The sequence below is a fragment of the Neofelis nebulosa genome, chromosome 8 (genome assembly GCF_028018385.1).
Source record: "Neofelis nebulosa isolate mNeoNeb1 chromosome 8, mNeoNeb1.pri, whole genome shotgun sequence".
Classification (NCBI taxonomy): Eukaryota; Metazoa; Chordata; class Mammalia; order Carnivora; family Felidae; genus Neofelis; species Neofelis nebulosa.
In genome coordinates, this window is record NC_080789.1 from 87,314,715 (window position 1) to 87,340,283 (window position 25,569).

At 38.2% G+C, this 25,569-nt stretch overlaps 1 protein-coding gene across 2 annotated transcripts in view; it reads left to right on the forward strand.

Annotated features, from left to right (window-relative positions):
- Nucleotides 1–21,915: 21,915 nt before the first annotated feature.
- Nucleotides 21,916–25,569, forward strand: part of GYS2 (glycogen synthase 2) — a 56,898-nt gene continuing 53,244 nt past the window's right edge. For both annotated transcript variants that reach the window (XM_058743425.1, XM_058743426.1), the window contains exon 1: nt 21,916–22,345. In XM_058743425.1, the coding sequence (XP_058599408.1) occupies nt 22,225–22,345 (121 nt within the window). In that variant the 5' untranslated portion in view covers nt 21,916–22,224. The remainder of the gene's footprint in view (nt 22,346–25,569) is intronic.

The window sequence follows — 25,569 nt, forward strand, 5'->3', positions numbered from 1 at the left end:
AGCCCCACGTTGAGGGTAGAATTTGCCCTCACATGAGTACGTGTGTTGAGTGACGTAGGGCATCTCGACATAAGTTTGACAACTTTTTATTTTGCCAAATAAGGATGTGGAGGAAAAAAAATATAACCATATAATCTCACCATCATACAGATAAACAGACATTATAATGCCAAAAGAATGGAAAGGCCATAATCTCAAATTTATCAACTGTCATGGACCATGAACAGAAAGGCAAAACCATTGGGATGCAGAGCCAAAAGCTGGAAGGAGTCTCGGTCCTTGGTTTTCATAGAGATGTTATACCAGCTGTGGACTGTCTGCTTCAAAACTGCTTTTACATTAGAAGGAAATAAACTCCTAGCACTGTTATTTTGGGTATCTCTTTCGGCTAGCCAAAGCTCATTCTCAGTGACAAACTCTGTTAAGACTTTGTTGGAAACAGGCAATGTACATGTTAGCAAATAACTTTGTATCTAATGGAGATAGACACAAGAATAGCAAAACAAGGTGCTTTATTTTTTACTTTTTTATTAAAAAAATTTATGTTTATTTTTGAGAGAGACAGAGACAGAGTGCAAGCAAGGGAGGGGCAGAGAGGAGGACACAGAATCTGAAGCAGGATCCAGGCTCCAAGCTGTCAGCATAGAGCCTGATGCGGGGCTCGAACACACAAACTGTGAGATCATGACCTGGGGCGAAGTCAGATGCTTAACTGATTGAGCCACCCAAGTGCCCCAAGGTGCTTTATTTTTTTAAATATTTATTTTGAGAGACAGAGAGAGACAATGAGCAGGGGAAGGGTGGAGAGAGAGAATCCCAAGCAGGCTGTGCTGTCAGCACACAGCCCGACTCAGAACTCAATTCCACGAGCTGCGAAATTCTATCCTGAGCCGAAATCAAGAATCAGATGCTTAACTGACTGAGTCACCCAGGCGTCCCAAAATAAGGTACTTCAAATCAAGAAAAAAACAAAAAACTGAGTTCTCACCTGCTTGACTGGGGTACTTCAGTTATTTTCTTATTCTCTAGGGAAATATGGAAAATGGAACTGCTAATATTCTCTAGGAATAGAGTAACAAGTAGTTAATACATGGGTTCAGATATTCCAGAGGTCAATATCCAAAATGCAAAAATCACCACTGTTTGGGACCAACATAGTATACTCATAAAGGAAATGTTATCCCATATAATTTTAACATTGGAGGTACCCGTGTTGCAAGTTATTTTACGAAGGAGAAACTGAGACCCAAGTACTAATCTGATTTGCCTAAATGCAACCAGGTTAGTTTGTGGATTTATTGGCTAGTACTCCTTCAAACTGGCCAAAACAAAACACAAAAGAGGAGGGAGAATTTATTGGTGCACCTCACTGAAAAGCCTAAAAGTAGAACTGACCTTAAGCAAGACTTTATTTAGAAACAACAAAAGAAAGGTCACCAGAATTACCAAACTTCTCTCCAACTCCCTGCTTAATTCTTGTCTCCTTTGTATATTTAGATTCTCAGGTTCTGCAGTGAATTGTTTATAACAACTTCAATCTCATATCCTCTTGTGTTCAGCTTTCCTAGAAACTCCAGAAAAATATCTCATTGCATCCTGTTATCTCACTGATTAAATGCACATTCTTGAAACTATCTCCATGGCCTGGGAGGGTCACTGTTCTTACTAATAACTTGATTTTTCTGGAGCCAAATAACTGAGAAAGGTAGAGGGGGTGGGTCCCAGCAGAAATTTAAGTTACCAGACACTGTGAGAAATAACATGCTAGTTGAAACAACAACAACAGCAACAACAAAAACAATAAATGTCTTTCAGTCTTGACATTCCAATTTCTGATCCTTTCCATTCCCCCATTTTACTTCCTAGCATTACCGTCCCCCAAATACCTATGTAATAACTGCTTTCAATTTTATCTGGATTCTGCCTTAGTGAAGTTTTTTACATCAAATGTAGACCTTTTGAGGGGAAAACCACTACATTTTCCTTCCTAGAATCTGGCTTAACTTGGTTCCTGTTATTGAAACTCCCACATAGAAACACTAGTCATGGGGCGCCTGGGTGGCTCAGTCAGTTGAGCATCCGACTCAGCTCAGGTCATGATCTCACAGTTTGTGATTTCGAGTCCCGCATCAGGCTCTGTGCTGATAGCTTGCTCAGAGCCTGGAGCCTGCTTCAGATTCTGTGTCTCCTTCTCTCTCTCTGCCCCTCCCCTGCTCATGCTCGGTCTCTCTGTCTCTCAAAAATAAATAAATGTTAAAAAAAATTAAAAAAGAAAAAAAGAAATGCTATTCATTACTTTTGAAAACTGAGAGATGAGAGGAAAGTAGGAATCTTGTATCTAGTTTTGGAGCAAGCAGGTCTATGTGAACATAATTAAGCAGAAAATTAAAAGGGGAAGTCATAAAACACTAAGTCAGCCAATAAACAAATATTTACTCAGTGTTTCGTATAAATAACTCTTCTAGTTGTTGTGGGAAGTCAGAAGACACAGTCCATGTCTCCAGGAAAATAAAACCGTTAGAAGTGCAGTTATATGACATTTGTGCGTTGAGTACAGAATACAGAGTTATGCCTGTGTCCTAACATTACACTTACTGAGTCATGGCTCTTCTTCAAATCTTTGTGATCAGAATGTCAGATTCTTTTCTTAAAATGTAATGAATAGGGGCAGTTAGGTGGCTGTCAGTCAGTTAAGTGTCTGACCTCAGCTCAGGTCATGATCTCACGGTTCATGGGTTTGAGCCCCACATCAGGCTCTGTGCTGACAGCTCAGAGCCTGGAGCCTGCTTTGGATTCTGTGTCTCCCTCTCTCTGCCTCTCCCTCACTGGCTCTCTGTCTTTCTATCAAAAATGAATAAATGTTTTAAAAAATTTAATGTAATGAATAAAGATATAAATGAAATTACATGTAGAAGATGTCTTTGTAAATGATAAAACCCAGGGTGCCTGGCTGGCTTAGTCAGAGGAGACCATGCAACTCTTTTTGTTTGTTTGTTTGTTTGTTTGTTTGTTTTTTACTTGCTTGTTTTCAGAGAAAGGGAGCTTTGGTGAGGGGCAGAGAGAGAATCCCAAGCAAGCTCTGTGCTGTCCATGCTGTCAATGCAAATCAAGAGTCAGACACTTAACCGACTGAGCCATCCAGGCACCCTGGAGCATGCAACTCTTGATCTTGGGGTTGTGAGTTCGAGCCTCATGTTAGGTGTAGAGATGACTTAAATAAATAACTTTAAATAAATTATAAAACCCTACACAGGCACATTATTATGATAACAGTACAGTGGTAAAATCCCAAGTGCCATGGCAGTTCTGAACAGTAATCTTTGTGAACTGAAAGATGCTTTATGGGGATGATTTAGAAAAAGAAGATAGAGATATGCAGAAAGAGTTATGAATAACCCAATAGCATGATTGAAAAAGAATTGGTGTTTGTGCCTCACACCTTGAACTAGAACAATTTTTAAAGTGAATCAAAATTTAAATGCAAAAAAAAAAAAATACATTAGTTTTAATGTGTATATATACACATATGTATATATATATGTATATACATATACAAATTGTATATGTATATACATATACACATTATATATACATATGTACTACATTCCTTTATTACCTGGACCTTGGAAGCACCTTTAAAACTAAGTCTCCAAATCCAGAGTCATTAAAAAAAAAAAAAAAAAAAAAAAGACTTGTTCAATTCAACTACAGAAAAAAAAGAACTGCCTGCCTGGAAAAACAACATAAGAAAAGTCAAAAGGCAACAAAAAGCTGGAAGGAAAAATATCAGCTCATAAACAGGCACAGGGTGAATCTCCCGATAAGGACTTCTTAGAAACTGAATTCTTAAATTCCATAGAAAAATAATTGAAGGTATATGAATAGACAGCTCAGGTAAAAAGGAAGAAGATAAAAAAAAATAAATAAAAAGAAAGCAGATTACTATGAAATATGTGAAAAAAATTCTCAACTTCTTTCATAAGAAGTACAAGTTAAAAATATTTGGACATACAATCTTTTACCTAATAGAAATCCAAATGTTTGATAATATACTCTAATCCTATGCCTGTGGGGAATGGAGCTCATACATTGCTGCAAGGAGCATGAATTGATATAACCCTTATGGAGGGCAATGGAGCAATAGTTATCAAAATTTAAAAACAAATGCTTTTCATTCAGAAATTTCATTTTGGGGAATGAATTCTACATGTTAGCATAAGAATGACATGATTGTATGTTTTAGTTTAGTTGGGCAGCATTGTTTATAATAGCACAAGACAGTTAACAACTGAAATGTCTATCGATAGAGGACTATTGAAGTATATCTACACACTCAGTAGAATATTATTCCATTGTGTAATGGAAGGACCATGTTTTCCACATAGCAAGACAGAAAGATGGATTGATAAGTGAAAAGAATAGCCTGTAGAAAATGGAGGGAGACAAAAAAAACACATTTTATCCTTAAGGGTATGTACATTGAGAAACTATGAAAAAGCCAATGTAGCTTTACAGCTAATGGGTGGTAGTTGGGGAAGAGGGTGTGGTGAGAGCTGGGCATGAGGAAGGGGACATTTTAGGGTATAATTTTTATTATTGATGGTTTTCGAAGCAGGCAAATGTATTGCTTATTAAAATTTAAAAAAAAAAAAAAACGTTGGATGCATGGATGGCTCAGTCAGTTAAGCATCTGATTCTTGATTTCGGCTCAGGTCATGATCTCATGTTTCATGGGTTCGAGCCCCGTGTCAGGCTCTGTGCTGTTTGGAGACTGCTTGGGATTCTCTCTCTCTCTCTCTCTCTCTCTCTCTCTCTCTCTGTACCTCCCCTGCTGAAGCACTTTTCTCTCTCTCAAAATAAATAAACTTTATTAAAACATTGCTTTTAATGTAAAAAATAACAGCAAGGACATTAAAATCTTCAGAAATTTCGATGGATTAATTTCGTCTGTTTCACCTTTCCCTCAGCCTCTGCAATGTGGAAAAATAACAAAAACAACTTACTTCATGAAGCGTCCTTTGCAGACATTTTAAATGTTCTAGTAAAAAATTTCTTTAATGTTTTCACCTGCATCATAAAGTAAAGCAACCCATGCCAATCAGGTCATTAGACTACACAAGCTATTTACTATTGTTCACAGAAGTCAGATTTCACAAGATTTCTCAAGATCTCATTATTTTCTCTTGAGAAAGTTTGAGATTCTACTAAATTACACTGTATAAGATATTTTCATTGTATAACACAGAATAAGCATTATTATAAGAAATAAATTCTATGTCCCTTTTCAAGCCCATGGTACAAGTTTCTGAATACACACTGTGTTTCAGGGAATCTGAATCTAATATTGAGACACGTTTCCTTATCTCCAGATTATTAGCTTGAGACCCATAGGAGCTAATGATGAAAGAACCACCATTCCTTTTTATTTTTTTAATTTTAAAAAAAGTTTATTCATTTTTGACAGAGAGAGAGTAAGAGCATGAGCAGGAGAGGGACAGAGAGAGAGGAGGACAGAGGATCCAAAGTGGGCTCTGCATTGGCAGCAATGAGCCCAATGTGAGGCTCGAACTCATAAACCATGAGACCATGATCTGATCTGAAGCCGGATGCTCAACCAATTGAGCCACTCACGCACCCCACCACCATTCTTCTTAAATGTTCTATATTACTTCTTGCTCAGATAATAAAGGACAGGTGTTACAATCTTAAAACCAATAGATTTAACTGGGTGATATGGAGGACAAACAAATTTTTTTTTTTAACGTTTATTTATTTTTGAGACAGAAAGAGACAGAGCATGAACGGGGGAGGGGCAGAGAGAGAGGGAGACACAGGATCCGAAGCAGGCTCCAGGCTCTGAGCCATCAGCCCAGAGCCCGACGCGGCTCGAACTCACGGACCCCGAGATTGTGACCTGAGTTGAAGTCGGGCGCTTAACTGACTGAGCCACCCAGGCGCCCCAGGAAAAAAAAAATCTTACATCCCTAGAAGACAGATTTAATTTAACTTCTTTTAAACCAAACAAGAAATTGTATTACTAAGGAACACAGAAGAACAGACATATAGGTGACGAGATCATTCTGAATCTGGTTTGGCATGAAAACAACTTTCTAAAAATTATAGAAAACCCTGAGGTTTTGAAGGGTTAAATAACACGGGGAATTTTTCTCCCAAGGGGGAAAAAAAAAATCAGACAGTGATGACAACTCACTTCTCAGGTTATCTCTTGTTTGTTCTACTGACATGGTATTTGCCATTCACATTACAAAACATTCATGGTTACCGGGCAAGTCCTCTTAGCAATGAGGATCTAGAAGGCTGCCTGGAAATTGTGACTCCCACCTGACAGCAGGCAGCTGGTGCTTTCAATTCATGCCAACATCCTAAGTGGTCCTTTCTAATCAGCTACATAATTATAAGAACAATGCACAAGATATTTTTAACAGTAGACAAAAATAACCCCTATATATTAGCCAAGGGCTTTGCAAGGCAACATCATGAGCTTACTTCAGATTTAAAAATTTATTACTCTTTGTTTCTACCCTAATAATAGTGTGGGGGGATGGGAGAGGGAAGTGTGCTAGCACAATGTGTTTGACACAAGCGTACTTTTCATGAAAACTAGTTCAACTGTGTATTTGCAGAACTATTTTTAGGTTAAAAGACCTATTTTATACTTTATTGTATTTATGCAAGATGCATAAGAAAACATTTTTTTCTGTATGTTAATCTTGAATGTGTTGTAAGCTCAGTAATATATTTACATCTCATTTTAAAATTAAATATCATTTATTTACTTTAAAAAAAGAGGGGGTGCTTGGCTGACTCAGTTGGTAGAGCATGAGACTCTTGATCTCAGGGTCGTGAGTTTGAGCCCCAAGTTGGGTATAAAGTTTACTTAAAGTACATAGATAAATAAGTAACTAAATAAATGTCACTTAACACTTTCCTCCATGCCTTAACCCATATAATAAATAGTAAGGTCATTTGAATTTTAATAATAAAAATATATTTAGGGGCCCTGGGTGGCTCAGTCAGTTAAGTTTCTGACTCTTGATTTAGGCTCAGTTCATAATCTCCTGATTCATGAGGTTGAGCCCTGCATTGGGCTCTGTGCTGGTAGTGTGGAACCTGCTTGAGATTCTCTCTCTGGGCCCCTCCCCTGATTGTGCTCGCTCTCTCTCTGTCTCAAAAATAAATAAACATTAAAAAAATTATATATATATATATATATGACCATAAAATCCTTTTAAATGTAAAAAAATTGCTTTTGCTGCTTATTTTGTGAACATTAAGAATGGAATAAGAGAAATGACGGACATATTTGAGACAGATTCATACTATAAGAAGTTTTACTTATGATGGCATCCAGTTTTAACTTTATTCCTAAGTATCCTTTATCCATGTTCTTATTATTCTTTTTTTAACCCTTCTTCAAAATTGTGGTATTTTCCTGTTATTGTATGTATCATTGTAAGCCGTTTGAAATATTGTATAAAAATGTATATCATAAGTAAATACAACTGCATAAAAGGCCACTGCAAGCAAAACCTCCAGAATTCTTGACAATTATGCTCCAGATATTGTGCTCGGGACTGGGATTCAAAGATGAAAACAAGACAATGCCACTTTTGACAGTCTTGTTAAGAAACAAGATTTGTTATGCAAACAGAAAAATGTTATAAAACGCAGTATGACAAATGTAGCCAGAGAATCGAATCGGCACAGGACATTAAAGAAGCATCACGGAGGAATAGTTAACCATAACCTAGGAAAGTGGAGCCTAAAAAAACGTTGGTCTAGTGACACCTAGAGGATAAGAGAGGAGTTGGCCAAGTGCAGAATGAGCAGCCGACTCACTAAGCCAGCCAGAGGAGAGAGGAACTGGAAGCACACAGGAAAAGAAACAGGTCACATCACTGTGCAGGGGGGGAGTTGGGGGAGGGGGGGTAAGGATTGGGAGGGGCTTTGAAGTGCAGCCTGGTGTCGCTGGAGCATCAGATTCCCAGTTCTGAGTGTTAGATGAGGAGACGGGAGCCAGTGGCAGGGGCCTACTTCCACAGAGATATTCGCTACAGGAAGTTGTGGTGGTGCAACGCACTGAGCATCTAGAAATCTACAGTGAGGGGCGCCTAGGTGGCTCCTTCGGTTGGTTCAGGTCATGATCGCACCGTTCTTGAGTTCGAGCCCTGCATCAGGCTCTGTGCTGACAGCTCAGAGCCTGGCGCCCGCTTCGAATTCTGTGTCTCCCTCTCTATCTGCCCCTCCCTCGCTTGTGCTGTCTCTCTCTCTCAAAAGTAAACATTAAAAAATTAAAAGAAAGAAAGAAAGAAAGAAAGAAAGAAAGAAAGAAAGAAAGAAATCTACAGTGAATGCTGACAATATTTAGGCTATTTGAATAGTTATGATCTTTCAGGGTTTTTGGATGTAAGAATAACATACTCATTAAACTCTCTAAAGAAAGACATTCATTGACATAAATATGTTTTATAAAAGATAAGTAATCTCTCCCCTCCCCTTCCTCAATTCCTTAACCTGAGAACTGACTGCCATGATGCTAGGATGTATGGAGATGCTTGTCACAGGGAAGAAATGCATCATTTCCTGAAGGAGGGATTGTCCCCAGGAAGGCAGAGTTTCTGGTCCTGAAAAGTGCATTCGACTTTCTTCCATGATAGGGCTGGGTTAGAAAGCCTTCTTTCCCTTCTTCTTTCCTTCAATCCTTTCCAAATCTTCTATCTTTTCCTTAGAGAGATACTCGGTATTTTTGCAACTGTGACATTTCAACATTTTACCCATGCTTGATGACTGAAATTTGCCTAATCTTGCTTTAAGTGCCTAAATATGAAGAATTCTGCCTGTGCCCCCAGAAACAGGTACGCATTCATGAATCTAGTCAGTAATTTTTTTTTTAACGTTTATTTATATTTGAGACAGAGAGAGACAGAACATGAACGGGGGAGGGTCAGAGAGAGGGAGACACAGAATCTGAAACAGGCTCCAGGCTCTGAGCTGTCAGCACAGAGCCCGACACGGGGCTTGAACTCACTGACCGCGAGATCATGACCTGAGCCGAAGTCGGCCGCCTAACCGACTGAGCTACCCAGGCGCCCCTAGTCAGTAATTTTGATTGAGTGCTTATGTACCATGCACTGTGACAGGCTCTAAAAAAAGAGTGGAAGGCAACAGGCATGAAACATAGTAGGGAAAAAGACACTAATCAAATAATCACACAACTAGAAACATATAATCACAAGCTGTGTTAAGTATTATGAGGGAAAATTGCAGGATGCTAACAAGGACTTTTAACAGAGGAACCTGCCCTGTTTAGGGAACCACAGAAAGCTTCTCTCTGAGACAGTTACATTAGATCTGATGGTGAAAGAGAAGCAGAGCATTCCAGGAGGAGAGCACAGCATGTACAAAGGCTATGAAGTCGAAAGGGTCATGGCTTATTCAAGAAACTGGAAAAAAGTCAGTGTAGCTGGGATTCAGAAAAAAAAAAGAGAGAGAGAGCTGCAGAAATACGCATTTACTATATTCTACAAAATCCTGTCATACAGGTTTAGGATCTGAATACTTAGTCTAAGAGAATTTGGAGGCAATCAAGTGTTTTGAGTCTGAGTATGACTTGATCAGATTTGTATTTTCAAAAAGCACTTTGGTTTCCAAGTGGCATGAGTGGATCCTGGAAACTATTACAAGAGATGATTGTAACTTACCCCGGGTTGTGGTGATGGAGAAGTAGAGAAACGGGAGAAGGCTGGAGATATTTGCAAGGCTGCACTGATAACACTAAGAGCAATGAGCAGGGGTTAGGCCACAGTGTCAGGAGTGCAGATTCTAGAGCCGGACTGCCTGACATGAATCATGGCTCTAACACTTGTCAGCTGCGTGACTTTAAACCAGTTCATTAACCTTAGTCTTGATTTTCATTTCTGTAAAATGTGCATGCATATTGGTACTTCCCACCAGGATTGCTATGAGAACAAAATACTCAAAAAACGTAAACTATCTAGCACATTGGCTGACACAACCAATTTAGAAATGTTTGATGCTATGAGGTTTGGTATGGGGAATGTAGATGGAAAAGAGGAGGAGTCAAGGAAGACTGTCAGTAATGATATCCATTGCCTTCAATCCTGGCTGAACTTGGTTTAGAATGAATCATTCAGTGACATGAAATTGTTAATCTCTAAACTAGTAATAATCAACAAAAGATGATTATGCTTTTGCCCAATGGGAGAATCTTTTTTTTTTTAATGTCAGACCCCAGTGAGGAAATTATTCTTCTTTCAAAAAGTGATCCATTTTTGCCAAGGAGTGTTGAACACAAAAATGGCAAAATCACAAGAAGCTGCCCAGATATCACAGAGCACAATAATTAGCAGCAAACTCTTTAGGAAGCTATGGAGACCCTCATTCATCTGTTATTTCAGGAACTATTTCTGGAGTGCCTATAATAGGTCAGGTGATTTGCTAGGTGTAGAGATATAGAAGTGACCACAACAGATAGGCATTAGATATTTTATATTCCTGGGTGGGAAGACAGCATTGTAACAATATCTGTTCTTCCCAATATGAAATCACCTGAACTCCTAGCAGAATCTCAATGAATTGATGCTTTTGTGTGGTGGAATGAAGGTTTGAGGGGGTGGTGGTTGTTTTGGTAGTGGTGGATTTATCCTAGTATGTTAGAATTAGAAATTACTGCCTAAACATTAATGTGGAAGACTGATGTTATTGTTATTACTGTTTTAGAGAGAGAGTGTGGGCACTCAAGTGTCGGAGAAGAAGAGGAGCAAAGGGAGAGAAAGTGCCGGGAGCTGATCCATCCAGCCTTCCTGATGGCACAGCCCGGGTGGTTGGCGGAAGGGCAATGCACAGCGCTCCTCTAATGGGAAGCTACTGGTATCCCTCCTGTTACTCATCATGGCCATCCCCAGTGGTCCAATTGACACTGATGATTCAAAATAAACCCATGGGGGCAAACTCGGGGATATTTTCTGGGGATGCCCCAGGACAAAAAAGAAACCTTATATCCAGCCGGTGCCACCCCCGCCTGCCCGTCCCCTACCTAAAGAAAGGATAGCCCCATATATTTCCCAGCCAAGGAGGGGGACAAATGGGTTCGAAATCCCCACTCCGGCAACAAAGGAATGTATCCATGGATAAAAGTTACTCCAACCCCTAGGCCCACTTGGCCTCCAGGAGGCATTCCAGATGATAATTGGACCTGATGCGTGAAGGTACAGAATGGTTCATTAGTTCCTAGGTATACATTGTCTCTGGGAATGCATAAGGTGTGGGTTCCCAGGGCCCTCTTGGCTCCCTCCTGGCACCCCAGACCAAAGCGAATACTTTTGTTCCTTGTACCGCAAATGGTTCAAAGGAACAATTAAGAAGTCATGTCCCTGTAAATGTTCCACTTGAGGTGTTGAGAGCTAGATGACCTTTCATGAAAATAGCAAAGCAAATGCTTTATAGGCTATAAATAAACATAGATACATAATGAAAGTAGTATGAAGAAATTAATCAATAAGCAAAGAGCAGGAGGGAACGTTACAAAGAAATAACCATGATGTTCCTTAATGGGTGATTACCCAAAGCAACATTTTTAGAATTAGGAATGCCAGGGGCGCCTGGGTGGCTCAGTCGTTGAGCGTCCGACTTCAGCTCAGGTCACGATCTCGAGGTCCGTGGGTTCGAGCCCCGCATCAGGCTCTGGGCTGATGGCTCAGAGCCTGGAGCCTGCTTCCGATTCTGTGTCCCCCTCTCTCTCTGCCCCTCCCCCGTTCATGCTCTGTCTCTCTCTGTCTCAAAAATAAACGTTAAAAAAAAATTAAAAAAAAAAAAGAATTAGGAATGCCAAGAAACATAGATGACACACACTACAAGGAAATTGCTAACAAACATAATGCCACGTTTGCCACAATAAAGCGGCCAGTCTAACACACTGCTGTTTTCCGTGTCCATTTGTTATTTTCGTGGACACCATTCATCCTTCGGGAACCCCTGGACCTACTGGAGCTGGACTCCGGCAAGAAAGAATCTCTTTTTCTTTTTTTTTACTAAGTCTTATTTATTTTATTTTGAGAGAGTGCGCATGTGCTAGCAGGGGAGGGGCAGAGAGAGAGAGAGAATCCAAAGCAAGCTCCATGCTGCCGTTGCAGAGACCCCCGTGGGGCTGAATTTCACCTTGGTGAGATCATGACCTGACCTGAAATCAAGAGCCCATTGCTTAACCAACTGAGCCACCCAGGTGGCTCTGGAAGATCGATGTTAAACACAACCCAGGAAATGCTTTAAAATAAAACGCTGTCTCTGAAATTAACAAATTGAATAAAAGAGGCAGAATTGATACAGTAAAAATAAGAGAAAATTAAGTAAACCTACTCAACATGAGAAAGGCTATATTTTAGAGGTCAATAGCAAATACTATATTAAAATACTAAAAGTAATGTCATTAAAGTCAGTAAAACATTATAGATGTTTGTCATTGTTATTTGGCAATGTTTGGCATATTCCAGCTATTGCAACCAAACAAAAATGAAATGGGTTATAAATACTGGGAAGGAATTACTGTTTTAGATGACTGCCTACCTAAACAATCCAAGAAGCAGCATTTAAAAACCTATCAGTGTTAATATGACAATTGAATAGGATGGCAGATACAAACTAACTATATAAACACTGATGGCTTTCTTTTATACTAGAAAAATTCAAAATGGAAGTGAAAAAAAACCTCCTCTCACATGTCACACTAATGATAAAGGCTTTAAAATACATATGAATAAATTAAAGAAGAAAAGGAAAATTAAAATCTCATATAAAAATTATAAAATTACTATTATAAATTATAATGGAATAATTTTATGTTACAAAATTTACCAATGAAAAGACTTGAACACAGAGATATTTTATATTCCTGGGTGAGAAGACAACATTGTAACAATATCTGTTCTTCCCAATATGAAATTACCTGAACTCCTAGCAGAATCTGAATGAATTGATGCTTTTGTGTGGTGGAATGAAGGTTTAAAGAGGTGGTGGTTGTTTTGGTGGTGGTGGATTTATCCTAGTACATTAGAATTAGATGAGATGTTGCAATTTTCCTATTAAAATGATCACTCTAGTTGCTGCATAGAAAGTAGATTGTGTGTGTATGCTACAGGAAGAAGAGCTGACGTGATGTGGGGGGGGGGGGTGGTGGTGTAGGTGGGAGGAATAAGAAGTTAACAGGTTATAACTGAGGGTGACTTGGACCATGGTAGCAACAGAGGCAGCAGAGAGAAACAGGCTCTTGAGAGACGTAATGATCCCCAGTAGACAGTATCATGAGAGTAATTGATAAGAAACTTTAGGGAAAGCATCAGTAAAACCCAGGTATCTCAAAAGAAGATCCAGAAATAATGAGAAGAATGACTTTTCTACCAGCCACAACTACCTAAGGGTTTCAGCATTTCTTGCAAGGAAGAAACTAGAAACTAATAACAAAATTATCATTTGTTTTTGCTGTTAGATTATGCTTCAGTTAAGTGTTTAAAAATTGTACATATTATTAATGGCATAATGTGAATTCACTCATTCTTACCTAACCCTGTTTTCTTCATTAAATCCTAGTTAGGGAAGCCCTCCAGAGATTGATAAGCATTACGTATCTCAACTGGGTCAATGCTGTTTGATTTGCACTCAGTCTTCTGCTATCCAGAGTAAGGACACTGGGTGAGCAGTCTTTCTCAGAGAATTTTGTTTTCGCTAGTCCAATTGCGGTGTCATTTGCTGACTCTGGAGAATAAATTCATTGCACCAGGAGAGATGGATTCCTTTCTACCTGATCTTTCAGACAGTTTTAAGGTCAATTCTCCATGAAGATGTAGTTCCAAAAATACCATTCTAGCAAATAATTATCAGAGTAAAAGCCTAGCCGTTAGAATCTTCCGAAGTCCTAAAAAAAAAAAAAATTAAAAATAAAAGAGAGAAAGAAATGTGTTTAGGATAGATAACTACTTTTTCTTCCTGTTATTCTACAAACTGCCCTGTTCCTTCCTGAAGAAGACAGCATTTTTTATTTTAAATGATGCATTTTGATAAAGGTGAGTTTCTAATAGTCTACAAAAATTAAGACAAAATTGTATCCCATAGACTGATACATATATCTCAGTATGTCCCCAGAGCTCCTGTGGTGTGATGAACGATGCCAGATATTGAACCAGTAATGAGCAAAAACTAAAAAAAAAAAAAAACAACAACTAAAAAACAAAACAAAACTTCTTTGTAGAATTCATTTAGTTGCAAACATGTAGACTTTTTGCTTTATAAAATATTTAGATTTTTTTAATTCTTAATTAAGATTTGCATAGTGTGCAACTAAATAAACTTTAAAAACAACTTTCAAGGTCTTTTTCTATTTTTCCACAAGTCTTCTTGTGAAAGCTGTATGTTCTATTCTTGAATCAAGGCCTAATTTTAGCCAGTTGCAAAGTTGAGATAATAAATGCTTTCAGAAAACAACAACAACAACAACAACAACAACAACAACAACAACAACAGTATCTTTGAATTTCAATCCAGACATTAATTTGGTCTAGGACTTAAGGACTCAACATCAGTCGTTTTTTAAAGTTTATTTATTTTTTAAAAATCTCTGTCCCCCATGTGGGGCTCAAACTCATGACACTGAGATCAAAAGTTGTACACTCCATTGACTGAGCCAGACAGGTGCTCCTCAACATCTGTTTTTAAATGCCTAATCTAACTTGTCTCTGTCTATTTGCCCATCTCTCCCCTGAAGGTAAGAACTGCTAGTCTAATTGCCAATGAGATAACAGATTGCTTTTAATTTTTAATTCTTCCTGGTTACCTTGGTTATTTCAGAAGATACTACATGCTGGGGCACCTGGCTGGCTTAGTTGGTTAAACAGTTCACTCTTGATTTCAGCTCAAGTCATGATCTCACAAGTTCCTGAGATGGAGCACCATGCATGGGGCTCCCCAGGGACACAGCCTGCTTGGGACTCTTTCCCTCTCTCTGCCCCTCCCCCACTTGTGCTCCTGTGCTGGCTCGCTCTCTCTCCCGTGCTCTCCTCAAAATAAATAAATAAACTGAAAAAAAGAAAAGAAAAGAAAAAGAAAAAAGAAACTGCATGCTGCACACTTTGTGCTGAAGCCAGCTTCCCAGGGACTGCTCCCAAGCCAATCACTGGTCACAGCACCTTCTTCTTGGGAGACACAAGATTCCTCTGAGGTTGGCCATAAACTGCATAGTGATCTTCCTCTTCTCTGTCTCAGGGTTGAACTTGCCCTCCCTGACTTCTCCAGATCCCTCCATATTTCCCCTCACTTTGTTTTACCTAATAAAATCCTTACACACTTAATTCTGCCTTGGCACGTGCTTCTGGGAGTACTCAGACTGACACACAAAACATTCATCTAATAAACAGAATAATTCCTAAAAAAAAAAAGAAAGAAACTGCATGCTTTATATTCTGATTATTAATTTCCTGAACTTACCTGAGAGATACCTGCTGGTACTGCAGTTACTTTATATTTCCTGATTGGTTCACCCTAAGGAATATGTTACCCTTTATATAAGAACTACTATTTATCTAATTACGGTATTATATGATATATTTTCACGGAGAAAATATTTTTTATGAATTATGGCATTTGGGGGAAAACTGAAGTCAGGGACACAAATCAATCTGTTCACCTTCCTTTGGTAAAAAATTAGTTGCATGTCTACACCTGGTCTGCAGAAAGCTGAGAAATGTGTTCTCTGTCATGTGGCCATATTCCCAGGATTAATGGGAAAACCAATTTAGTACATATTCTAAAAAGGAAGCTTTCTATTTTTTTCAAGTTTATTTATTTTTGAGGTGGGGTGTGGGAGGGACAGAGAGAGAGGGATTAGAGGATCTGAAGCAAGCTTTGCACTGACAGCAGTGAGCCCGAGGCAGGCCTCAAACTTAAGAACCAAGAACCATGAGATCATGACCTAAGCCAGACACACACTCAACTGACTGAATCACTGAGGTGGCCATAAAAAGGAAGCATTTTTAAAGTTTGTTTTTATTCATGAAATGAACTTCTGGTTCTTCAAGCAAAGCTGATCTTTCTAAGTAACCTCTCTAAAAAAATATGAAAGAAAATTTATTTCTTTTCCCATAATAAAGTTAACATGACCTATTAAGTAACAGAATAGCATTACCTTTAATCAACCATTCATTAATTTATCACTGATTTATTCAATCATTTGTGGATTTAACTACATGGTTATACACATGTTTGATGAAACACTGACTTCATTTAAAGTAATTGCCTGGGATCTCACACACACACACACACACACACACACACACACACACCAGCCCGATAATCAAACCCATGCTCTTAATTATTATCAGTAATGATGAAGCATATACTCCCATGCATACCTATCTTCATTGCACTGTGTTAGGAAGAGCTGTTAAAACAAATAGAACATATTTGCCATCTGTAGGCTAGTGCATGGGTTTAGAAAGAAATCTTTTGGCATTCTAATACCCTTCTATACCCATTTCCTCTTCTTAACCTTCCGGTCTACATCAACACCAATTTTTTTAAAGTAGTCTCCATGCCCACCATGGAGTCCAACACAGGGCTTGAACTCATGACCCTGAGATCAAGGCCCGAGCTGAGATCAAGAGTTGGATGCATAACCAACTGAGCCATCCAGGTGCCCCAGTACTAAAGAGTTTTATAATCACTTATCAGGAAAATGACTCTACAGTATTCCTTGGGAGCCACTTCAGTGTTAAAAGAACAACTTGTTTTCTAGTCAAAGTGCAAGTGGAATTGCCAACTACATAAAGTAACACTTCTCTTCCAAGTGTAGTGATTGAGAAACTCTCTACTGGTCTTGTGAAATGATTTAAAAAAAAAAAAACTTTAAATGCGAATATAATCTAACATTAAATTTTAAAATCTGATTTTCCCATGGAATTGTGTTTATAAACAGGGCGAGGTAATGTCTATGACTATTATGACTTTTCCTTTTGTTCTGACTCCATCAAATCCAAGACTTGTGTTTAATGAGAACAAGATCTTATGCCTTCTGCACACAAAATGGAGATTTATTAGGTCGATATAAATGGCTAAATCAAAAAAATATCTGATCTCAAGGAGACACCTGATGAACATTGATGGTAAAAGAATTAATTGGGGTCTCATGTACTGCTGGTTTCATCAAGTTGTGTATGTTTGCCTAACTACGCTGAGCCTTGACAAGGAAGGGAAAGTGGGTGATTACTAACAGGTGTTCTGCCCAGCAGAAACTGATCTAGTGCAATGGCCGTACTACCATTACAGTTTCTTTCATTATATCAAAAGCAAACAAACAAATAAATATTACTAAATCAACTATTTCCATGACACCGTTTGGGAAGAAAATTCATTTAACATCACCACATACATTATTTGTTACCCTTGTCATTTTGACATTTACATTTATACACACACACACACACACACATATATGTATATATATATATATATATATATATATATATATGAGCCTTGGCATAGTATACATATCTGTGTTTACTATATAATTACTATGTAAAAATATTTGCCAATATTTTACATCCTGAATTGGTGGAGATTATCAGAAAAGTAAGCCCATAGTTAGAAGACCATTAGTTGGCTGCCATTAAACTCCGTTTCCTCCAAGCTCTACGTAGATGCAGGGACACTGGTGTGGAGGTTAGAAATATTGAGTTGAGACCAGGGCAGGAGGGAGAGATTAGCAGCTTGAGCTGGGCTGTCATCAGTCAACTTCATGCATCTAGATTGCAGTCTCTGGACCCTGAGAAGCAGGATTTTGAAGATATTGTAGGAGAGACATGTGTACATTCTCTTATCTAATCCTCACAACATCATCAAGAAGTAAATATTATCACCCCTATGTTACAGGCTAGTAAATAGTCCACTTCTCACTGAGATGAGCCCAACTCCGAAGCCCTTATTTTTAACAATTCCACTATGTTCCTCCTCTACCAACCTTCTGGTAAATATACAGCATCTGTTTCCTGCTCTTGGCAGCTTTTGCTCCCATCCTCACAAACCTTTGCTCCAGATTCTGATTTTTTATCTGATTTTTTAAAAAACGCTCATATTGATTTTACTGAAAATTTACTGCGAAAATGGAGGAGGAGTGTTCATTGACAAAAACATCACAAAATGTGATTGAACTTCTCAGGGTGACTGTTTCCAGAGAGATATCTCTGCCTCCTCTCTTGCTCAAAATCTCATTCTTTCACCTCTTTATTTAAAGGGGCTAAAGCTACCCTTCTGAATATCTTTAGCTTTTATACTCTACTCAGTTAAAGAAGAGATTAAAATAAAACCAGAGAAGACAGCACAGTAAAGCAAAAAGTCTACACTAAAAACATGTCCTGGGTGGGGCGCCTGGGTGGCTCAGTCGGTTGAGCGTCCGACTTCGGCTCAGGTCACGATCTCGCGGTCCGTGAGTTCGAGCCCCGCGTCAGGCTCTGTGCTGAGTGCTCAGAGCCTGGAGCCTGTTTCAGATTCTGTGTCTCCCTCTCTCTCTGACCCTCCCCCGTTCATGCTCTGTCTCTCTCTGTCTCAAAAATAAATAAACGTTAAAAAAAATAAAAAATAAATAAAAAAATAAAAAAACCATGTCCTGGGTGTCTGAGTAAGACTCTGTCTACGCTGTCTCTAAAAAAAAATGTCAACAAAGTCAAAAATCCTTCTCATTGTCTTCAATATGATGGGTGGACATTGTCCATTTAGATTACAATGTTAATTTAACAATTATTACTTCCTCCTTCTTTGGAAGTAATCATTTCCTGATCATCAACTCCAAATATGCACAGAAAAAAAGTGAATCGGAAGTTAAGATTCCTGTGTTTCTAGAGATGTGACAGGGTAAATGAGTGAAATAGCCCCATGGGACTAAGGTGACCCTGATGGCAGTTAAAAGGACAGATTTACTCTAGCAGATTGTTGTCTTTGTCAAAAAATAGGAAAAATGGATTTAGATTTTGTTTTCAATGAAACATAGAGATCCAAAGTTTTGTGTGAAATCCCCATTTTTGAGAAGTAATTGTACCTTTTGTGCAGTGCTGTATGTACCAAGTACAACTCAGGGCGCCATATCATCGTTGTTGCCATAAAAGTTGAACTTTCTGGAACAATGTACCCTACTCTTCCCAGCGGACCTACCCTACCCACTCTGCACTCCCTCTTCCTGAGATCTCACTACTCCCGTGGCTTTGGTTACCAGCTGTGTCCCAGACCTCTTGTCTGAGGTTCTGAGGAGGCAAAAATATCTAACTTTCTACATCTGGCTGGTATCTCAAACTTGCCATTTCTAAAATTGAAGTCATTACCTAGTTTCTCAAATAAATCTATTCTTCCCCCCATATTTCTTACTTTAGTCCACTACCTAACCATCTGCCTTCTTTGGTAGGTACCAAACTACCCTTACTTTTCCACACCCAATCAATTCCACGTTCTGCCGACTGTTACCCATATCCCACTACCTACTTCTCTCTACTTTCACTATTATTACTCTCCCGCAAATTGCTACTATCTTTTACATAGAGTTAATTGGAGCCATTTTTACTGAGGTTGGATTCTATAGCCATTATACAAATGGAAAAATGTATGTCAAACCTCAGTAACATGAGATACTCAGCCAATGAGATACTCAGACTATGGAAAGACCAAATGCAGGAAATGTGGTTTCCTAGTTCCCCCTCATCTGGGGCATCCTCTCTCCTCATCACATGGATCCTCCCAAGCTATTTAAATTGTTTTCTCTTGTTCTTTCTGTTTTCTTTTTGTCTAGAAGATATAATTGAATTTTCAGAAGTTAAATATTCATATGATGCACTTCCAGATCCTACAAACACATCATCTTTAGTCTCAACTAATGCAAATAATGCTGTAAAATGAACACAAAAATGCTGATATCTTTTTGAGTTAGTGATTTCATTTCCTTCAGATAAAAACCTAGAAGCAGAATTGCTTGATCATATTGTAGTAGTTTTTTTTTTTAAATCTTTTGAGAACCTCCATACTGTTTTCCACAGTGGCTACACCACTTTACATTCCCACCAACAATGTGCTAGGGCTCCCTTTTCTTCCAGATCTTCAACATTTTGCCTCTTTCTTATCCTTTGTGTCTCAATTCAAATATCATTTTCTCAGAACAATCTTCCAAGCACTCTCCAGCTAAGACACTCATTTCTATTGAATAGCACTATCACTTTGCAGTTTTTCTTCTTCACAAACTTAGTAACATCTGAAATAATATTGTTTAGTTGTTAACAAGATTGATGCCTATCTGTCCACATGAAGGCAAGGACGTGTTTACTGTTTATTAAAATACCTTCAGCTTCCAGAATAATAGCACATAATAGGTGTTCCATAAATACATTAATTGACTCTTTCTGGATATGCAGGTAAAGGCTAATCAAGCTTTCAATATCCTAAAGACTTACAAGAAGATTACATGCTGTCAAAGCAAAATGTGTGGTTTTCTAAACATATCTAGTGACCTCTGCTGGAATACCTACTAAGGAAACCAAACAGAAGTCTTCCTTTTTCCCTAATTGTCCTCTTACCTCATTTTCATTGAATGATGAAGTGTTAGTGTGAGTTTGAAATTAGAGATCAGGACTTTTGAGACCTTCTGTCGTCTTGGAGAAATTCCACCTGCCTTTCTATCTGAATGACTGTTCTCTTTCTACTCCCAGCTCAACATTTTATGTTTTTATTATTTTACTAAAAAAACTGTTTTTTAATTTTTTGTTGTGGGGCGATGGGGGCAGAGAGAATCTTAAGCAGGCTCCACACCCAGCACAGAGCCTGATGTGGGGCTCAATTTCACCACCATGAGATCATGACCTGAGCTGAAATCAAGAGTTGGATACTTAACCGACTGAGCCACCCAGGTGCCCCTCAATTTGTGTTTTCAGCACAAATCTCTGAAGAGAATATTCAAGGAAACAGAAAGCAGAAAACTTTTTCTGATTCATCTCCAAATCTTATTACATAAATTACTGTCTCTCCTTGCCTTCCCTCCCTGCCACACACGAAAGAAGAAGATTCATCCACATAACATGGATAGATGAAGATATATCCCATGGACATATTTTGTATGACTCCATTTATTTCACTCCTCTTGACTCAAGGAGAAATTTTGAAAATGGCATTCACCACAGAAAAGCAAAGAATTGGCAAAGGGGATTCTTCTGTTAGGAATTATAGGATCAAAAGAGTTACGTAAGTCTACTTGAAGGGTCATTAGGAGATGATGTGTTGTTGAGAATGCTAGTACTTGAAGCAGAAACCCTAAATGAGAATTGAGGACCAGGAATTTCAAAAACAGTAATGAGCTAAGGATGGGAATAAGTGAAACAATCCTGAGGTGATCTAATTAAACTTTTGGAGATAGTTTTTTACTTTTTAATCATCATTGATCAAAGTTACATTCCTTGCATGTTGTACTCAAAACCACCTGGGATTTATACTTTTTCATAGGGAAATTTTTGAGAAAAGTAATTAAGAGAAGGGGGAACCAAGATCTATGCCTAACATCAAAATTTAGATTATAAATGCAGACTACAAAAACTAGGATTTTTTTTAATGCTCTAGAAATAAGACTCAAAGAATACTTAGGAAATCTAAAAGTATTGAAAGTTTGTAAATGGTCCCAGTGAATTCTATGTGTAATCTAAAATGGTCTGCAACCCTAATAAGGGGAATTGCTAATCTTGGATCACTCTGGAAGTGATGAAATAAGCATTGATGACTGAATGAGTCTAGGAGTTTGGCCAAAAGGACAAGGACTAAAGGTCGGGACTTGTGTCGTGCTCAGCCTATGAGGATTCCACCATCTGAAGGGGTGCTTACCTAAGCCCAGAACTTGAGGATTTTATGTATGATTGAGTTGGTCAGGTTGATACTGATTGGAGATACTGTCCTCACTGGACCTGCCCAGAAAGACTGTACAGAAGGGCTGGTAATTCCTCCTTCAACTGAGAGTTCTCTGGGAACCACATGAGATTTCATTTGACTGGTTTATACCTATAATAAGTTCCCCAAGCCTGAGATCTTCCAGCTCTGACCCTGCAAGGCTCTCGACACACCACTACTGGCATCACAGTTTATTGAAAAAGGGATTCAAAAAAGTTTCAGAGGACCAGAGAAAGAATGCTCCGAGGCCGATCTCTATCTGTGACATCCCTGAGCGGGCTTCCTCGGTGGGAAGTGGAAGAACTTCCTGTGGAGGATTTACTGCTGTTTGAAGTCGCTTGGGAAGTAACCAATAAAGGTTTGTACTGCCCTAGAAAGTGGCTCTTTGGCAGATTGTTGAAGAATGCAGATTAGGATTTCACAGGGGACTGTAGTGAGAATGAACTGACAGTGAGTGAGGGAAGTATTCAAACTGAATGTAAGTTTAGGTTACATTTAACCTTGTCTATTTCAACAGACAATGATAACTTAGATAGGGCTGTGTGGAAGGGAGACAGTTGAAAGCAGTCGTTGGAATGTGCATTTAAATTAAATTTGACATGCATGTTATGACAAAACAGGAATAATAATATATTATATATATAATTATATATATTATAATACAATGATAATTTACTTTTTTGGTTTTATGATTTCTCTCAACAAAAAAGCATAAACAAGTATTTTATTTTAAGGAAAACCATATGTGATCAGGACCAATTGCAAACTTTAATGCCAAGCACTTTAATGCACTGCTAAAGATTGTGTGAAATACTTAATAATGTTTCTAATAACTCAAGATCAGCTTATAGTTAAAGTTTTAACTTAGAAGCTGCTCAGAATGTATTATATTGAGCTCCTATTAAGAAGAATGAGAATATTTCAAAATTAGAGGAATTATATTTGACATATGTTCTGATTTTCACCTTATGCTAAGTGTTCAAAGTTCTCATGTGTGTACATTCATAAAATTCATAAAATCAAAATAAAAAATCAATTCTGCTTATGTAGAAATGCAAGAATGAATGTGAGAGAACAAAGTACATTCTTCCTCTCTGTAGTTTAATGAGATGGAGGCAAAGAGGACAGAAATCTTATTATGGAAAAGTGTTTTATGAAGAGCTTTTTCTAATGTTCTTTTTCCACTCACAAGGTGTTTGAATGTGCCCAAAGTTCCCTGGAACAGAGTCATCTCTATTATACATATCCTAGGCTATGACCTGAAATGAAGGTTTTTTTTCTCTACAGAGTAGGTGGGAACTCAAGGATATTGCTTGTTGGTGGAAAAATTGGGGGGATTCTTTAGCACCAGGAATCAGTTCAGAAGACCCCTGTGAGTACTAGCACCTGAGCAGAGCCCCCTCTTCTTGCTTCTTTCCTTCTTTTCTCTCCACTTAGCAAACATTAATGGAGAATTGTTTCCAGGCGCTGGGAACACACTGTTGAAAACCGTTATTCCTTACATCTTGGTGACGTGTGTGCTGATTTCAGGACCTAGAATGGTACCGGTGCACAGAAAATCCTCAATGGATTTTGTTTTTCTTTTGAATGAAGGAATAAATACATTTTGTTTTTAGCCCTAAGTTTCCTTGAAACCCGTTTTCTTTTGTTTCCCATGCAAAGGAAAGAAAAAAAAGGTTTTTTTGGTGGAAAAGGGAACCACAATGTGATTTACCAACATTGACATCATCTCCATCATATCTTTATTTTAATATTTATTACAGCCTAATTTTTTAGAAATTTTTATATAAATGGACAGTTATTGTGTTCATCCTTGGCAATGCACTGATACTATATATGTAGGTTTTCTTTAAATTTACTTTAAACTTTTACTTCCGTGTAGCTCATGGCAGTGATATGAGGCATCTTAGAGATCAATGATCCAACTTCTCTATTTCAAAGATGAAATGGGTATCTAAGGCATTAAATGATTGAGCAAATGGCAGGGTTGGGACTAGCATTTAGGTCTTCTTTAAGCTCATTTCTCTTTTTACTACCACAGAAGAATGAAAAATTAAAACCATTGCCTAAGGAAATGTCCTATAGATGAAAGAACACAGGACTTATGGTCAAGGGACATAGATTTCTAAGACTTTGAAAAAACATCCTTTAAATTACCTGAATATCCATTTATTCATGAATGAAGTTAATGTCATATGCTCCTGGTATCTCACAATGTTTTGTGGCAAGCAAGGAAATCTATTTACATCCAAGAAAACAAAAGATTTATTAGAGGGAAAAAATCCCTCTCTGCCAGAATTTTGCCAATGAACAATGAATATGTGTAAAATATAACAAGTGAGAGAGTCACAGTTAAATTATTGGATGTTAATCCTCAGACTTCAAAATAACACTTTCCCTTGTTCATATTGCCCTTGACATTCATTGCTTTTATTCATTTATCCATTTATCATTGCTCTTCATTTATTATTCATAAAGATTCATCAAGTGTTTATTAGATGTCAGGCACGGGGAAATGAAGGAGATAGAGTTTAACAATACAGAATTGATTCCCAGTCTTCCAGTACTTACAAACCTGCAGGAAGATAGACATTGAACATGCGATTGTTGTCAAATGTGATGACAATAAGAATAAGAGAACAAGTGGCTCTTAGACTATATGTTGGGGGCAAGGGAGGGGCGGTTTCTACCTGGATTGGGGTTGGGCTGGTGGAACCTCTGTGAGAAAGACACAGTTGAGCTGACACCTGAAGGATGAATAGCCATTGGGTAATGGTGATGGAGGAAGGATAAAGAAGGATGAGGGAACTGTATGTGCCAAGATGCAGAGGTGAGAAAGTGTACTCTGTTCAAAGATCTGAGAGAAGCTCAGAGAGGGGAAAGGAGTGGAATGTGAGGGCAGATGGGAGATACCAGCAGGGGGCAGTTCATGAAGTTTAGGGTTACTTAATAGCCTTAAAAATTCTACCTCCAATTCGTGAATGGTGGGAAGCCACTGAAGTTCTAAACAGCAGAAGTACTAAGTAGTCAGGTGTGTTTTTGAAAAAGTGCTATTACTAGTTGGGTGAGAGGATAGCAGGAAAGTAACAGACAAGTTAAAGACTGTGACGTGGTCTAGGATAGAGAGTTTTGCCCAGATGTAAGAAACAAAATGGTTTACTTTCTCCTTTGTTCAGGCAGGCCTCACTACAATCATTTCTTCTGCAAAGACCTGCCCAAATCATGGTAGATTATGGACCAATTATTATGTTGAGAATATTTAAGATCATTAAAAAGACTTGAATAAATATTGTCACAAATAATGTTGCTAATTTAATACATGTGAGCACTTCTGAAATATAGTCGCTAAATGAATGCTTCTTTTTAAAAATTTACTAAAATCAATACATTTTAGTCCTAGGCCAGTATGTAATATAACACATTTAATACTCTACTTTCTCCCTTCTCAAACTGGGCATCAACGCTCTAGGTCACATGGTGTGAAAGGCATAGGGAGAAACTCAGAAACCTACAGTCAAAACCGTGTGGTAAAAACTGATTGTAACTGTAAGTCTGCTCTTCTAAGGCAGGAGTTTGGAAGGT